The 16,940-nt window shown below is 36.9% G+C and overlaps 4 protein-coding genes across 9 annotated transcripts; 1 reads left to right on the forward strand and 3 right to left on the reverse strand.

The window, feature by feature from the left end:
* Positions 1–793: 793 nt before the first annotated feature.
* On the reverse strand, positions 794–3,135 carry LOC111779220 (uncharacterized). The gene is made up of 2 exons (XM_023659316.2): positions 2,191–3,135; positions 794–1,135 (listed from the first exon to the last, which is right to left on the reverse strand). The coding sequence occupies exons 1-2, from the start codon at positions 2,922–2,924 to the stop codon at positions 1,117–1,119; spliced, it is 753 nt and encodes a 250-aa protein (XP_023515084.1). The 5' UTR covers positions 2,925–3,135; the 3' UTR covers positions 794–1,116.
* Positions 3,136–4,085: 950 nt separating this feature from the next.
* Positions 4,086–6,932, reverse strand: XTH15 (xyloglucan endotransglucosylase/hydrolase 15). The gene is made up of 4 exons (XM_023659397.2): positions 6,644–6,932; positions 5,455–5,569; positions 4,829–4,907; positions 4,086–4,715 (listed from the first exon to the last, which is right to left on the reverse strand). Exons 1-4 carry the CDS (start codon positions 6,917–6,919, stop codon positions 4,322–4,324), a joined length of 864 nt encoding a protein of 287 aa, XP_023515165.1. The 5' UTR covers positions 6,920–6,932; the 3' UTR covers positions 4,086–4,321.
* Positions 6,933–9,338: 2,406 nt separating this feature from the next.
* Positions 9,339–16,578, reverse strand: TIC22-III (Tic22-like family protein). Of its 5 annotated transcripts, none has more exons than XR_002812555.2 (10): positions 16,101–16,578; positions 15,602–15,688; positions 12,176–12,790; positions 12,017–12,091; positions 11,693–11,749; positions 10,509–10,568; positions 10,340–10,420; positions 10,226–10,261; positions 9,899–10,070; positions 9,339–9,597 (listed from the first exon to the last, which is right to left on the reverse strand). XR_002812555.2 is itself a non-coding variant. In XM_087119130.1 (9 exons), the coding sequence occupies exons 2-9, from the start codon at positions 15,665–15,667 to the stop codon at positions 9,987–9,989; spliced, it is 1,074 nt and encodes a 357-aa protein (XP_086975256.1). In that variant the 5' UTR covers positions 15,668–15,688; positions 16,101–16,578; the 3' UTR covers positions 9,772–9,986. The 5 variants fall into 5 exon arrangements, 2 of the variants coding, with proteins under 2 accessions (XP_086975256.1, XP_086975257.1); XR_002812554.2 differs by having other exon boundaries at positions 15,602–15,705; XM_087119130.1 differs by lacking the exon at positions 9,339–9,597 and having other exon boundaries at positions 9,772–10,070.
* On the forward strand, positions 13,142–15,510 carry LOC111778488 (Pentatricopeptide repeat (PPR) superfamily protein). 2 transcript variants are annotated; one of them, XM_087119129.1, is made up of 3 exons: positions 13,142–13,576; positions 14,172–14,361; positions 14,452–15,510. In XM_087119129.1, the coding sequence occupies exons 1-3, from the start codon at positions 13,184–13,186 to the stop codon at positions 15,330–15,332; spliced, it is 1,464 nt and encodes a 487-aa protein (XP_086975255.1). In that variant the 5' UTR covers positions 13,142–13,183; the 3' UTR covers positions 15,333–15,510. The 2 variants fall into 2 exon arrangements, with proteins under 2 accessions (XP_086975255.1, XP_023514113.2); XM_023658345.2 differs by having other exon boundaries at positions 13,144–13,576; positions 14,172–15,510.
* Positions 16,579–16,940: the final 362 nt, after the last annotated feature.

Consider the following 16,940-nt stretch of genomic DNA (forward strand, 5'->3'; position numbering starts at 1 on the left):
AGATGATCCTCCGATCTCCTAAGTTTGAAATTGATATCTAATTACTTCTTGAAGTTTGAATTTATATTTTAGTAGTTCTTGGAAACTTGAAGGTCATAGTATAAAAACAATTCATCAACTCATTTTTTTAATTAATTATTAATTAGTCATTACAATTTAAAAGGTCTATAATTTGATTCTTCTACGTTAAATTTCTTATTGATGATAGTGAGATATGGATGATAGAGACATATTTATGATAGTGGCATGGATGATAGAGACATATTTATGATAGTGGCAATATTGATGATAGTGAGGATCACCTTGATACAGAGCTAGAGTTTCAAATTATGATGAATGCGCCACTAATTATGGATATGATGCCAGAAATAACACCCTTCAATTCGAAATATGAAGTAGGATAAGAAACTCGTAAAAAATGTTAAATATATATTTTAGTATTTAACGTTGGAACGTTTTTTCAATTTTGATCTTAAATTTTAGTTATTTATATTTTAACCCTTTTTAATTTAGCTCTATAATAATTCATAAAATTAAAAAAAAAAATTGATAATTATTTCTCAAAATTTCTATAAAAAAATTAGAATATATTTTCACTTTCTTCTCAAAATACAAATCATCAAACAATCAAAACAATTAGTTGAGAGAATGCATAATGACAATTTTTCAGCCACTCAATCTCGTCAGTCACCCTCGAGGTCCCATGCCAAGGTGAAGTTATCATATCTCTCAGTAATTTTTTTTTTTTCCAATCCAAATAATAACTTCATACAAATATTGTTTAAAAGAATAATAAGAATAATTAAATATATCAATAAAAAACAAATTACATTGTCTTTACATTATAATCACAATAATATAAACACCCTTTATATTAGTACAAATTAAATGAAACCCTCTTTTTTTTTTTTTTTCCTTTTTTTTCATTATATTTCACACTTAGAACAAATATATATTTAGTCAAAGAATTATTTGACGTTCTAAAGTCGTAATATTTAAGAAAAATTAATTCGATTAAAAAAGGAAAAAAAGAAAAAAGTTCCAATAAAATATTCAACCCAATAAAAATAAATAATATAATATAATTGACTTCCGAGCAATAGTGCAATTGCAACCTCATCCACGTATATTGATCCTGCAATAAAAAATATATACCATTATTCCCTTATTCAAAATATTTTATATTAATTAAGAATATTTTTAATATAATTTAAAAAAGGAAAAACATCTCTATAAATTTAATATTTAAAATATTTAAGTGAGATGTTTTTAATCCAAAATAATTAAAAAGAATGGAAATAATAATTATAATTGTTACACCAACGAAATGGTATGATACTGTCCACTTTGAGCCTAGGCTCTCATGCCACAATGGTACTGTCCACTTTGAGCCTAGGCTCTCATGCCACAATGGTACTGTCCACTTTGAGCCTAGGCTCTCATGCCACAATGGTACTGTCCACTTTGAGCCTAGGCTCTCATGCCACAATGGTACTGTCCACTTTGAGCCTAGGCTCTCATGCCACAATGGTACTGTCCACTTTGAGCCTAGGCTCTCATGCCACAATGGTATGATACTGTCTAGGCTCTCATGCCACAATGGTATGATACTGTCTAGGCTCTCATGCCACAATGGTATGATACTGTCTAGGCTCTCATGCCACAATGGTATGATACTGTCTAGGCTCTCATGCCACAATGGTATGATACTGTCTAGGCTCTCATGCCACAATGGTATGATACTGTCTAGGCTCTCATGCCACAATGGTATGATACTGTCCACTTTGAGCATAGGCTCTCATGCCACTCTCCACAATGGTATGATACTGTCTAGGCTCTCATGCCACAATGGTATGATACTGTCTAGGCTCTCATGCCACAATGGTATGATACTGTCTAGGCTCTCATGCCACAATGGTATGATACTGTCTAGGCTCTCATGCCACAATGGTATGATAGTGTCTACTTTGAGCATAGGCTCTCATGCCACAATGGTATAATACTGTCCACTTTGAGTATAGGCTCTTATGGCTTTGCTTTGGGCTTCCTCGAAAGACCTCGTGTCAATGGGGAGATATTACTTGATTATAAACACATGATTATTCCTTAAATGAGCAGACGTGGGACTTTGAACCTCCAATAATAATAATTAAAAAGAAGAAAAAAAAAAAAAAAAAAGGAAGAACATACCATCTAAGTAGATTGATATTGCATGTAGGCATATCACCGGCCTCAATATTCTTCAATTTAGACTCGCAATCCAATTTGACGGGGATGGGACCCACCGCCCAGCCTTGAGCCACCACGCCCACCGCCGTCCTCGCCTCTACTTTCACCTCCATCGCCTTACTCTGATACTTGGACACCAGCCTCGTCGAGTCCTCCACCCCCAGCATCTTCCCCTTCACCCCGGAGTCCGCCTTCACCGTCGTCGTGCTCCGCCTCCCCTGCGTGAACCCCTGCAGCTCCCGCTGCCCGAACTCCGCCGCCTGCCCCACCATCACGTCGTACTCGATCTTCCCGTACTTGATCGCCAGCTTGTCGTTGGGGTTCTTGAACTCCACCCGGATGGACACCTGGGCGTCCAGGTAGGACCCGTCGGGGGTCGGGGCGACCTTGAAGGAGGAGATGCGGAAGGCGAGGAGGTGGAACAGGGGAAGCTTGGGGTCGAAGATCAGGTAGAACAGGGCGCCGGCGAGGGACACCACCACGATCAGGAACAGGATTAGGAAACAGAACACGCAGCAGCAGAGCCTGCAGCAGCTGCTTTTCCTCTTCTTCGGCTTGTACGAGGTCGGGAGACGGGGCTTGTTTCTGGCGGCCGGCGGCTTCGAGACCGGGATGGAGGCTGAGCTACCGGAGGCGCTTGGGTCCTTGTAGCCTGGAGGCCTCTGGAGCGGCGGTTTCAGTGGCGAATCCGCCATGAATGTTGAGGGAATTTGGAGGTGGGGAGGTGGAGGTGGAGGTGGGATTGGATGAATTGGAGAGGAAATGAATTGGATTGGAACAAAATGGAGATGGGATTGAATTGAATTGAAATTGAATGGATGGATGGATCTCGAAATTAGGATGATTGAGAGAGAATTCCGAGAGAGAATTCCGAGAGAGAAAGGCGGAGAGATTTTTATGAAATAGTGTATGGTGTGGTGGGACGCCACACTCCGGCGCCTAATTCGGTTGCTCATACCCCCCCCCCCCCCCCCCCTCAAAATTACCCTTCAACCAACTCCTAATTTCCCCTTTTTTTTTTTTTTTTTTTTTTTTTTCAAGAATATTACTTTTTATAGAGCTTCTGATCTAGATTTTTTTAAACGTTACGTTAGTCAATCTAATACCTATAGACCAACACGAACCCAACTTTTCTTATATTGAGCAATAGACCATCTGATATTGATATTCCTACAGACCAACACGAACACAACTTTTCTTATTATTGAGCAACAGATCATCTGATATCGATATTCGTACCAACCAACACGAACCCAACTTGATTGAATTAGCTACCTAATATTGATATCCCTATAGACCGACCCAACTTAAAATTATTTAATTTTAAAATTTTTATGATTGAGTAACAGAAAATAAATTATTTTCATGATCACGCTCGTTTTGATGTGATTTCCGACCATTCATGTAACACTTTTTTAATTAACGGTTGGATCGTTCATTCAAATTTTTTGGTCTCTATTAGAGCCCGTTGAAAAAAATGGGATCAATTGTTATGAACTCTTAGAGTCCTGGTCTCCTCCCACTACTTGGAAGCTTATAGTTTCGTGTTCTATTTCACTTCACTCCCCGACGAGGGTTCTTTTCACCCTTCCCTTACGGTACTACTTCACTATCGGTCACCCAGGAGTATTTAGCCTTGCAAGGTGGTCCTTGCTGATTCACACGAGATTTCACGTGCCCCATGCTATTCGGGTCAGAGCATAAGCTAATGATGCTTTCGGCTACTAGACTCTCGCCATCTAGGGTGCAGCACTCCACCGCTTCGCCTAGCAGCACGATGCTTGTATTGCTCTCCCACAACCCGGTTTTCACGGTTTGTTGAGAATGATTCTAATTCGGTCTTGAGCTATTAGGGGTAATCACGGAAATTCTAACTATTTTATTTGATATAATATAAACATAAAAGAAAAATTACAGCAACATTTATACATGGAAGGAAACAGTGAAGGACCATGAAGCTTCATAGACCTCACCTGCAGACAATAACATAGAAAAAGCCCTAATCAAGACTGCCTATCTTCCGAGATACGTTTCGATTTCGATCAAGAACAGTGGTTTCCGCTGCCGCCATTAGAGCATCTCATTCTCACTCTCAGAGGAATTTCGATCGGCGATTGCACTCAGGCGGAAGGCCTTGAGGAAAGCGCTTGAGATCGGTACAGTAATTGTAGATCATGAAGTACTTTTGGACCCAGCGGAGGCGGCGACGGCCAAAGGCGTCCAGTTCGGCAGCGGAGGAGGAGCCGGAGAAGGACGACCAGGATTTAGCGCAGTCTGCGGCGGTGCAAGCGGTGGCGTTAAAGTTGCGGTAATAGGCTGTAAATGGAGCTTTAGACCAGTCGGTTTTGACCAATCCGCCTCTGGTTGCCCAATCGTCCGCGTTCCAAAGGCTGGAGTAGATTCGCATCGGCTGAGTCCTCGGAAAAGGTACGCCGATCTCCTCCGCATTCTTGAACTCTCTAATCGGATAGTTGTCTACTAAGAATCTGAAGTAGAAAACGATTATCAACAGAAATCCAAAATATGATTAAACTTTTACTCGAAATCTTGTGATGATCATAGAAATAGGTAGAATAAGAGGAAAAACTGTTGTTCTTACATAATCCGTTGAGGATTCCAAAGAATGGAGTAAGTATGGAAGTTCTTGGTTGGATCAAACCAGAGGTAGAATTGTTGTTCTCTGTGTTAGACGAACACGACTCTCCACAATGGTATGATATTGTCCACTTTGAGCATAAGCTCTCATGGCTTTGCTTTGGGCTTCCCCAAAAGGCCTCATACCAATGGAGTTAGCATTCCTCACTTATAAACCCATGATCATTCCCTAAATTAGTCGATGTGGGACTTCCATCATCCAACACCTCCCCTCGAACAAAGTGCGCCTCCCCTTAATCGAGGCTCGACTCCTTTGGAGTCTTAGTCATTTTTGACTGCCTTCGAGGAGGGGCTTGACTCCTTTTCTTTAGGAGTTCTTTGTTCGATATTTGAGGATTTGAGGATTTACCAATTTATTGGCACGACTAAGTTTAGGGCATGGCTCTGATACCATGTTAGACGAACACGACTCTCCACAATGGTATGATATTGTCCACTTTGAGCATAAGCTCTCATGGCTTTGCTTTGGGCTTCCCCAAAAGGCCTCATACCAATGGAGTTAGCATTCCTCACTTATAAACCCATGATCATTCCCTAAATTAGTCGATGTGGGACTTCCATCATCCAACACTCTGTTTCCCTTTCCTTGAGTGAACACATTGGTATGGAGAATGTAAGGATCACCGCTTACATTCCCCAGAAATTCGAAGTCAATTTCATCATGGCTTGCCCCTTCGGAAGACAACTGCCCCAAACCCCAAACCCCAAATCCCAAAATTAATTAATTAATTAATTAATTAATTAATTCACTGTTTCCCTATCTTATCATTTCTTCACTTTTTTGGACAAAAGAATCCCATAAAGTCAGCCTATGCCTTGTGATTTAAGACTATGATTTCGCTAATTACATCAATTTCTTTGTTACTATGATCTAAAATGTCAATAAATAATCGACTTAATTTGTCTTTTTCTTATTCATTTATCGTTTTTTTTTTTAATTTTGTTTAAATTAAATAGCTATATGTAATTCACGTGAAGGATAAATGATTAGTCAAAATTTAGTTCATAAAAAGCAATAAAACAAAATTACATTTACCTTTTTTAATTATAAATAACAAAAGTATGCCTATTTTTGTTTTTAATTTTATAATTTTAAATATCTTTTTTTCTTTTAGTTGAGGCTAAATTAACAATATATATATATATATATCCTTAATTTTTTTTTATAAAAAAAACCCTTTAAAAAATATTTTTATATTGAATTTTTTTAGATGGAAATTAGGAATATTTTGTTTCAAAAATAGAATTTAATTCATACTCTAAACTTCTTTTAAAAATTTCAAAAATACCTTAAAACTTTTTTAATTTTTTTTTTAAAAAATTAAAAAATACCTTTATTACACATTTAAAAAGTACTAACTTTTCAAAATAACATTAAAGGGTTGAAGTGTTATTAGACTATTTTTGTCGTATTAATTAGTTTCTAGTATCATTAGAGGTTTTTTTATTAATTTAGCTTTTACAATATTAAAAATATATATTTATTTTATCTTTACCATTATCCACCTAGTTATTTAATTTATATTCAACTCAATTCAAACATAACTTTGTAGATAAATACGTGTATTACTTTATTTGAAATTGACTGTTCATAAACATAAAAAACGTTCAAACATTCAAAATCCCGTGATGTTCTTTAAGAAAAAACGTTTTTTTTTTCTTTTTTTATAATATTTTGAATAATGATTAAAACAGTTAATGTTATCTTCCCTCCAAGGAATCTGAAGAAGAAGAAGAAGAAGAAGAAGAAAAGACATACATAATAGGCGGTGACAGTGCCGGCGGAGTTACCGGCGACGAGCTTAAGCTGCATATCAATCCGGCCAAAGAGGTACTGTTTTTTGGACTGAAAACCAGACCCAGAAACCTTATCAAGAGAGAGAGAGAGAAGGGAGCCGCGGTTGAAGACCTTAGCTCTATCTCCGCCCCAAGTGATCTCAAAATCCTCATAAAAGCTTCCCCCGTAAGCACGAAAAGCCCCCATAAGAAGAACCCACCAAAACGCCACGCTCTTCACTGCGGAGCCGTAGGCCATGGCCGTCTAGAGAGAGAGAGAGGAAGAAGGAAAGATGGGTTTGTCTGAGAAAGGGAGAAAGGAATTTATAAGAGAAGGATTGAGTAGTAATGAGAGGAGTGGGGGACGCGTGAAGAGGAAGAAGAAGAAGAAGGAAGAGCGGAAGGGAAGGCAAGGTGGTGACAGCGCGGCAGATTAGAGGCTCTCTCTAAAGTACGTTCTAAACCTTCTGCTTTTAAGGGCTTTTACTACACAATACATTACCCTTTTTTTTTCTTTTTTTTTTTTTTTTTTTTGAGGGATTCTTACTCTTTGGGTTTGGCATTTTAATAAATCTTTACTTAATGTGGAGGTTTACAAAAGTAGGGTAAAATAGTGAGTAAAAAAACAAAGAAAAAACAAAAAGTGGGTTGAGTGCTATGATGTGGCTGTTAGACAAACACACTCTCCACAATGATATGAAATTGTCCACCTTGAGCATAAGTTCACGTGGCTTTGCTTTGGGCTTTTCCAAAAAGCCTCACAATGAGGAGAATATTTTTTGTTTATAAACCCATAATCATTCCTTAAATTAGCCTAGGTGGATGTGAGACTTTCATCATCCAACAGTGACCAACAGTTTTGTAACATTGAATGCTATATCGAATAGGCTTTAGAATAGACACATGGTGGTAATTGAATAATAATAATTTGTTTAGGAGTTTACGCAGATAATATTACTATATTTTAATATTTGATTTAATGGGTTTTGTATCTTGAATTTAGAAAAAGAAACTTCATAAAGCAATCCTACTAACAATATTATTATTATTGGACTTTTGTCTAGTAGTTTAAGAAATTTGGAAACGAAGTACAAACATCTGAGAAATGCCTGACATTTTCAACATAGTTTCTTAGAATTAGTATATTATATTGAGTGAGTGTAACCCTCACACATACCTCTACCTATGCATATGCCTATACCTACACCATATTTATAACTTTGTGAAAACTATTTTTTATTTTCTGGTTAATATTTTAAAAACTTTTTAGGGAGTAATGTAAAGAAGTAAATATGTGAAAGGATTTAATTTTTCTTTTTTTAAATATTCTTGAAAGGGTTGTAATTGATATTTTAAGTAATTGTGTAAAATATTTTTATTCATGATAAACATGATGGTAAATCATTAATATTAAACCATAATTTTAAAATCCAAATTAATTTGAATTGATTTTTGAAATAAAATTTAGAAAAAAAAAATGGTGTTGGTGGATGACAACGGGTTTTGGCATGGGAGAATAAAGGTCGGGAGTGAGTGAGCTTTGGACCACAAATCATTCCTGCTCTATCCAATCAGAACTTGACAGCTGGCTGCTGCATGGCTCCCCATTGGCCACTTCCTTTGCTTCCAAATTATGAGTCAACCCACTTGATTTCAGCCCATGCTTTCTTCCATAAACCCATAAATTTTATTTTTATTTTTAAAAAATTATAAAAAGAAATTTAAAATAAAAATTGATAGGAAAAAAAAATAGGGATTTTGAAAAGAGTGATGCATAATTGAGGCACTAATTGGACCCTACACCCTATATTTGATTATCATAACCAAAGATGGAGGATTAGATGCAATTAATATTCCCTTTTGATTAATCACCTTTTTTTTTATCCCAATGATTTAATGTAAAATATTGAAACCCATCACTTCATCATTATTCTCTCACTCAAACACTAACAATTACAATTAATATTCTAACTTTACAATTTAAATTTAGTATAACATTATTTTATTCTTCTAACTTATTAATTGGTTTTTAGCCCTAATCCAATTCTATAGAATCATTATTTGAAAGAAGAAAAAAAAGTATACTCATTAAAACATATGGAAAATACAATACCTCGAGAATCACCGTAAACCTCACGATTTTAAAATGTATCTGCTGAAGTGGGATTTCCACTCTCCTGTAAGAAATGTTTCGTTCCCCTCTCCAACCGATGTGAGATCTCTCAATTGTCGATCTCTCAATTTATACTTAAGGGCCCTGACTCTAGTAATATTTGTAACAGCCCAAACTCACTGCTAGCGGATATTGTTCACTTTGGCCTGTTACGTCTCACAGTTTTAAAACGCATATACTAAAGAAAGGTTTTCACACCCTTATAAGGAATGTTTCGTTCCCCCAGTGGACTTGAACGGTAACAAATTCCTTGTCCCACCCTAAGATGAGAGGTAACATTGATGATCATTTATATCTTAACCCATTAAATGATGCTCGGGAATAACTTCACTTGCTCCCATGACTACTACTCCTCGGTACTTTCAAAGAGTCTAAATATTACTATCAACGAAGAAATGCCCATATGTTTTTTGAAACAAAAATGTCAATATGAGCTTCAATGGAGCCTAAAACTACTATCAACTAAGAAAAACATCCTCCCTATTTCTCTACAACAAAAAAAAAGTGATCCAAAATCCAAATCAGAGCAGCAAATATATTAACTAATGTAGACATTCCATAAAAGCTACCAGAGAAAAGGATGCAGAAGGCTATGATATTGTTATGATATAAATTATTGAATACAGCTCAAAAGAGCATGTAGACACACACACACACACTACCAAATCCCAGAGACAAGCAACAAACCAGGCGTGGAGTTTGGTGGGATTCCTTCTCTTAACACAAATGTAACAAAAGATCCCCTCCCTTCCAATCATTTGAACCTAAGAAACAGTACCCAAATCATTGTCAAGTCCAACAACCAAGGGATATTTTAAGGTAGCAAGAGCAACCAAGGGATGTTTTAAGGTGGCAAGAGCTGGCAGCTTAAAAGGCTAGTTCCATAATGCTTTTGTTTCTTGTTTGCACAATTTTAAAGAAGGATAGTCTAAAACATGTTGCCAAAATTCGTATCTATTCTTAAAATCAAGAAACAAAAAAGTTCTAATAAAATAGTTGCCAAAATGAACAAGAACAAACAAACTAAAGAGGTTAAAAGAAATTACAGAAGCATCAAGATATTACCTCAACTAAGTACCCTACTGTATCCATACAAGGTTTTTGTATGATGAGACAAATTTGGCAGCAACTATCTCAGTTCCTATGCGGATGCCTAATGCTGTTTTTTGGGGTCAGTTGAAACATCAAATCCGGGAGGAATGAAGACTACATCATCCCATGTTGAAATAGAATTATCCTGGCAATGAAACAAAGGTATACAATTATTTGTCTCTTGACAAACATTTAAAGACAGTGGAATAGAGTAGTTTCTTAGAAGATAGAGAGAGTGTTCCATGAAACTTTATTTGATAAGAGAGTATCTAGAAAATAAAAAAGAGTTGGGCTTCTCACCTTCATTCCTTTTATAATGTCTTCAAAAGCAGCAACCTACAAGATTGAGAAAAAAATGTTAAAGTTCCCATCTACGGAACATGCTTCAGTACCAAGAAGCACAGAGAGCTATACCTGTACATCCCCAGGTCGGAGGGCAGGATTCATTTGATTTTGGTCCTGAGATGCTCTTTTTAGAGAATTCTCCAAATCCTCCTAAAAAAATCCAAGAATGAGAGTTACAACAGTGAATCCATGTAAAAATGGTACTCCCTGGTCAAGAAAACTACCCTTCTTAACTGACCTTTCTGAAAAAGGCAGGACGGTAACTCTTGTTTTGGCTCCTCAGTATCAAGCTCTTCGACTATGCAAATGTTTAGAAATCCTCAAACAAGGTAATATTAACCAGATCAAAACAAAAACAAACCCATGCATACAACATAACAATGACTGGGAAGAAAAAAAAACTTCATATAGCTATGCGTTCTTTAAGTTTGAAATCGGGAATAAGATTTAAGTCCATTAATTTCGAAATTTTGTAATCTAAAAATTTGAAGGTATAGTTGATTCCCCAAATAGGCAGCTCAGAAGAGTTCTAACTCCATGTGATTTGGCTGCCTATTTTGAATGCATTAACCTACAAATTGCATTTTGAAAGCACAAAATGAGGCAACATGTCTCACGATTGCCTCAAGGCAAGAAGCCACCAAGAGGCATAGTGAAACAGCCACAGAATCAGTAATACAGTTCTCAGAGCCTTCAATTAAAACAGCACAAAAATGGATTCAATTACAACTAAATTCTCAAAGTCATACAGTTCTGCATCATAAACAATTATAATCTTTAAAAAAAAACAAATGAAAAAGGATTGGTATAAATGGGAATACGAGTTAATTGCTCTAAAAAGTTAATTTACCATCTTTCAACTCAATTACAGCGTTCAACCAATGGGATAAAAAGATGAGAATTAAAATTTATGGAATTAATTAAATGTTAAAATATAGTCATACAGCTTTCAACAAGGCAATAAGTAATCTCATACTCAGAAAAAGCATAAAATCATTACCATGACTGTTAATTTCAACAACATAATTAAAAGATTGCAGCACTACTGAAAAACAGAAATTTTGGGCATTTTTATTCCTAGTTTTAAGTTTTTGAGAGTTATGCTTATTTTCTAACATTTTCTGCTAATTTACTTCTAAAACTGTTTTCAAATTTCTATTTCTTATTTTCGAAATTTGACTGAGACTTCAAAAGCACTTTTTAAGAAAGGAAGATTTCGAAAGTACTTCTGAAAAGTGAAAACCCAAACAAAGAGAACATAATTTTCAAAAACACTTGATATTAATAAGGTCCATACAACCCAAGTAAAAGGTTGGCAGTGTTCTACCAGTACTGCTTTCTCTACCATTGAACGTGAACTGCATAGTGATCAACAAATGAATTACAGATACCAATTTCGAGTTAGAAATGTTAGAAATTAACCTGGAAAACAGGGACCCCAGGAAATCCATTATCAGAAATGCCAGCCTTTTCTCTTTCCTACGCAGGCAAAATAGTATTGTTAATGTACAAACAAGAACATAATAAACAAAGACGATGACAAGCGTATAGATAGAATTATTGGCCTCAGCCACAAGTATATAAAGGAAAACAGCAAAGGACTTTCTGTACTGAAAGGAAACAAGCATCAGAAATTGTATTTGACATTTAAAAGAAAAAAGAAGATAAGAGAAACTAAATTCAAAAACCATTCCCGCCCTCCAATTAACACCGTAGGAGAGATAGAGAGAGCGAGAGAGAACTTACACTCAGAGCGTTTTTCACCTGAGAGCACTCAGGAATCAATCTGAAGGCCACCCCATTAACATGAAGCTGAAAAACCTGCGAAAACAACCAACAAAATTGGGTTGGAAACACGAGAAGTTCTTATCCACACCAAACAGAGCGGAAATTAGTAATACCCACTTTATTCAAGGCAACGGTCACCACTTTGGACCCGTTCTGCGCTGAAGGATCTACTGTTCCAATATGCCCAAGCAGCGTTTCTGCATCCTCCTTATTAAAGCAAAAAAATCCCAGAGATTTTGCAGTCGAAGCACCAGAAACCAAGACGAATTCCTCAGACGCATTGCTGAGGGCATAAACAGGAATACCAGCCAGCCGCTCTTCGATGGCTTCCGTCGACAAGGCGACAGTAGGCCGGGCATATGGGCGAGGGGTCTTCGCAGTTTCAGCAATCCGAGCCCAAACCGGGTTTTTAGCAACGGGATCAAAGGCTGAAATTCTGGAGTCAAGTGCACGTTTCGCTTGGTTTTGGAGGCTCCAGAAGGTAGATTGAAGTTGGGATTTGAGGGAAAGAGGGGGATTGAAGGGCGGAAGGTTGGAAAGGTTGTGGAGTACCCCAGAGCACTGGTTTTGGAAGCCGGCGAGAGCTTGACGCAGGTTGCATTCGAGTTGGCTGGGTTTAGGCAAAGAAGAATTTGGGTCATTTCCTTGGGAACTCATTTCGTCGGGAGGAAGAAGGGAGAGTGTGGTTTTGCAGTTGCAGAAGATAGTAGACTCAACGCCAAGGTGCGTATTCTTCGCAAGGGAGAGAAGAATCAAAATGAGCGAGCATGACGCAAAAGCCTCATTCGAGGGGTTTTCATCAACAAAAGATAGGTAAATTTTGTTTTGTTTTCAAAAATAAAAACCCATTAAGCTTATAAAGATTGGATTTTGTAAATTTCTTTTTAATATTTGAGATGAATGCAGTTTTTGAAAAATTAAAAATTTGGGTGGATTACTGAATTAACTCGTTTTTTTTAATTGTAACCCATCCAAGATACAATTCAATCATACTTTTTTAAAGATTAATATAATTACACGATTAAAGTTTTTTAAAACAAAATATTATTTTTTCTTATTAATTAATTAATTAATTAATTTTTTTTTTTAATAGCTTTAAGATTTAAGATTTAAGGGTGGAGGCTTATGAGCGTCCCGATGGAAACTTGTGTTCTCCATTGTTGTTACAGCCCCTTCCGACTCCGATCCAATCACCCTTCTTCTTCTCCACACCCTTTTGACCTTAATAAAGGCAGCAGCTGCCTCTCCTCCAGAATCCCACTCCCAGAGCCCTACACCAAGCTTCCTCTATCCCTACCCACTCGCGCAGTTCCAACGCATAGTCCTACAAAGCATGCGACTCTATTAGTCGACACTTTTCACGAACACCATACCCTAAAAGCTTTGCTCTCCGACCTCCAGAAAAGGGATTCCTGTCCTTTGCTATTACTTAGACACCATGGAGATTGGAACAGAGACCATTTCTGGCTCGTTGTTAAATTCCTCAGAAATGCTTCAAGATCCCATGAAATCCTTAAGGTGCGGCTTGTCTCTAAGATTTTAGATTCAAATATTCTTTGGCTTCTCTTAGTTTTATATGTAATGATTTAATTCTATGCTAAAATGTTCAAAGCAATCTCATAAGCGGAGTGGAAAAGAACCAGAAAACAAACAAAATCTAAAGCAATTACAAACAAAGGAGCACGCCCAAGAAACTAAAAGACCCATCAAACTAAAGCTCAACTCCGAAGCAAACTCCAACCACACCAGTTGAACATAAGAATAAAAAAGAGCCAAACAAGAGAGCTAAGACCTCCACCAAAAATCAATAATCCAACTGAAAAACTTCAAGAGCGAAAGCCCCAAAACCCAAACTACCAAAATAGAATGCAAAGATTCTTATATTAATTAAGCTTTACATTAATCTTCTGTAAACCAGGAAAAGTTGATAGAAATAAGATTCTTATATCCTATTTCTTTTCTCAAATAACAATATATTTCCTTACGGTTTATTCCGGGATGCTACAGGGATTGATTAGTGAGTACCATTTAAGATCTATATAATGGCTTGGATCTAAGTGCTTTTTGCAAGTTTTAGTGCCTGTTACCAATGAAATTTTGAAACTTTGTGCAGCTATTTGATACATGGAAGAGCATCGAGGGATCGCGAATCAATGAGAGTAACTATGAGAAAGTAATAGTTCTATTGAGTCAAGATGGTCTTATGGAGGATGCTGTATCAGCATTTCAAGATATGAAAAGTCTTGGCCTTCGACCATCTTTGGGTACTTACAATTCGCTCATCCATGGTTTTGCTGCAAGGGGTAAGTTTGAAATTGCTATGCTTTTCATTGATGAGATGAAAGAAATCGATATGACTCGAGAAGCTGATACTTATGATGGCCTAATTGAAGCCTATGGAAAATATAGAATGTACGATGAGATGATCGAGTGTTTGAAACAGATGGAACTGGATGGATGTATTCCGGACCACATAACTTACAATTTGCTTATCAGAGAGTTCTCCAAAGGTGGTTTGCTTAAAAAGATGGAAGGATTATACCGAAGCATTCTTTCAAAAAGAATGGATTTACAGTCATCTACCTTGGTTGCCATGTTGGAAGCTTATGCCAAATTTGGTATCTTGGACAAAATGGAAATGTTCTACAGAAGGATCCTGAACTCAAAGACCAATATGAAGGAGGATCTAATCAGAACGTTGGCTCTAGTTTATATTCAGAACCATATGTATTCAAGAATAGAGACCTTGGGTATCGATCTTCACATCAAAGCTGGGAAGACAGATCTTGTTTGGTGCCTGCTTCTTCTATCACATGCTTGTCTATCAAGTCGAAGGGGTATGGACTCTGTTGTTCAGGAAATGGACAAAGCTAACGAAATTTGGAATGTGACTGTTGCAAACATTTTACTTCTAGCTTATTTGAAAATGAAAGATTTTAAGCGGCTCAGAACACTGTTCTCTGAAATACGAGCAAGACATGTGAAACCTGATATAGTAACCATTGGAATTCTATTAGATGCAAATAACAAAAGTTTTGATGGAACCAGAACTTTAGAGGCATGGAGAAGGATGAACTTGCTATCCAGTGCTGTGGAAATAAACACTGACTCGCTTGTTTTAGCTGCATTTGGAAAAGGGAGGTTCCTTAAAAACTGTGAAGAGGCATACGCTTCCCTGGAACTTGTGGGTAGGGAAAGTAAAGTTTGGACTTATGAAGAACTCATTGATCTAGTTTATGAAAACCAGGGGGGAATGGGACTGAAAATCAGATAAAATAGCTTGGTGTGCATGTGCCTGTATCAATTTTTTGTAGGGATTTGACGGCCATTGACAACCAGGAGAGCTTTACAGTGGGGAGTTTTATATGTTTTGTTTGTTGTAAATTTGATGTACTTCTAATGGTTATTACTTCACTTGAATCAATGGGTAGTACAGTTAAGATTAGTTGGTATCTTTTTCTGCTAAAGCCCTAAAAAAACAACTGTTCGATAATCTTTTATTCTTGTGTGCATCTGATTGAATCAAGTGAATAAGATACTCACAAATTTCTCCTTGATCGTCAACAAACACATTTTCGATTTCTTAGTCTGTTTGAGTACCCCCATCATTCTTTATCGCACATTTGGTACCTGCAAGATTGAAGGGACTACGCTTATGTTAGAACTTTATAAATTTATAATTCAATTAATAAGTCAATTACTGTATTACTGAGCATAAGACCAGAAGTTGGAAAACTAAAAAGTAAATTTGAATAGTGGGCAATTTGTACAGAACATAGAGGACCTCTCCACGTTTCTCCTCGCTGCATGTGAAGATGGATTCGGAACTTGTCATAAATACCTATGCATAATGCAAGACGATTTCCCTCTTTTGATTTCCCTCACGAGATTTCATACGAGTACATCGTTGTTCTTAATTAGGTCATGGAATTTTTTTGTCCGATAATTTAAAAGCATTCCATAACATGAAGCTACAAGGAAATAATAAAAATCCATCACTCTTTCGACAACGAAAATACAGAACATACACAGAAACCATTACCATATACACTTGGCGAGGACTCCACGCCAACACGGCTTAAGAAAGCCGATCCAAAACTCCGGCAATGAAACTATCGCAAATGGATCCATCACCATCGGCTTCAGTCACATCACAGAGCTTGTGAACAAGACCGGTGACTTGGCAAGCAATGGGATCATCGTCGTAGGAGAAGAGCACGGCGACGAAGGAAGGGACGATAAAGTGAGAGTGGAAAGTGAGGAAGGTGCGGAGTAATGGAAGCTGAGAAAAAAGCCCGAGAGAACTGGAAGAGAGGGGATCGGAGATGAGGTTGGAGAAGCAGAGAAGGCAAATCGTTCCTACTTCCTCCTTCCTGTGTGTGAAGACAAAGCGATGATAGGTCGCCATGGAAGCATGATTGTGGAAGAACGGATTGATCCTGTTCTTCCTGTGCTGATTCGCGATCTGCTGTTTCCCTCGCCGAAGAACACTTCTGGTACTCTCTTCGAGAGATGGCGGGGCTTTTCGAAATTTTGGCGCGGAAATGGTGAACTTTTCTATTTATACCTCCCACAATGCGTACGGCAAAAGACTTTTATTATTATTATTTTTTATTTTATTTATTTATTAAAAGTTAAAAGATATTAGGAATATTAATTAATTAAAATTTAAAAACTTCGAATATATATAATTGAAATAAAATACCAACAATAAAATAATAATATTTGTTTTAACGAACTATTTTGAGGAAATTATGTGCACCGTACACAATTTAAGGTAACTGGGTGTATGCTATTTACCAATGGTACCCTATTTTTATCAATTATAATTTGATTGTTTTAATAATTTAATTTAAATAAAATAAATAAAATAAATAAAATA

This window comes from Cucurbita pepo, chromosome 17, assembly GCF_057944985.1.
Source record: "Cucurbita pepo subsp. pepo isolate OVF chromosome 17, ASM5794498v1, whole genome shotgun sequence".
Lineage (NCBI taxonomy): Eukaryota > Viridiplantae > Streptophyta > Magnoliopsida > Cucurbitales > Cucurbitaceae > Cucurbita > Cucurbita pepo.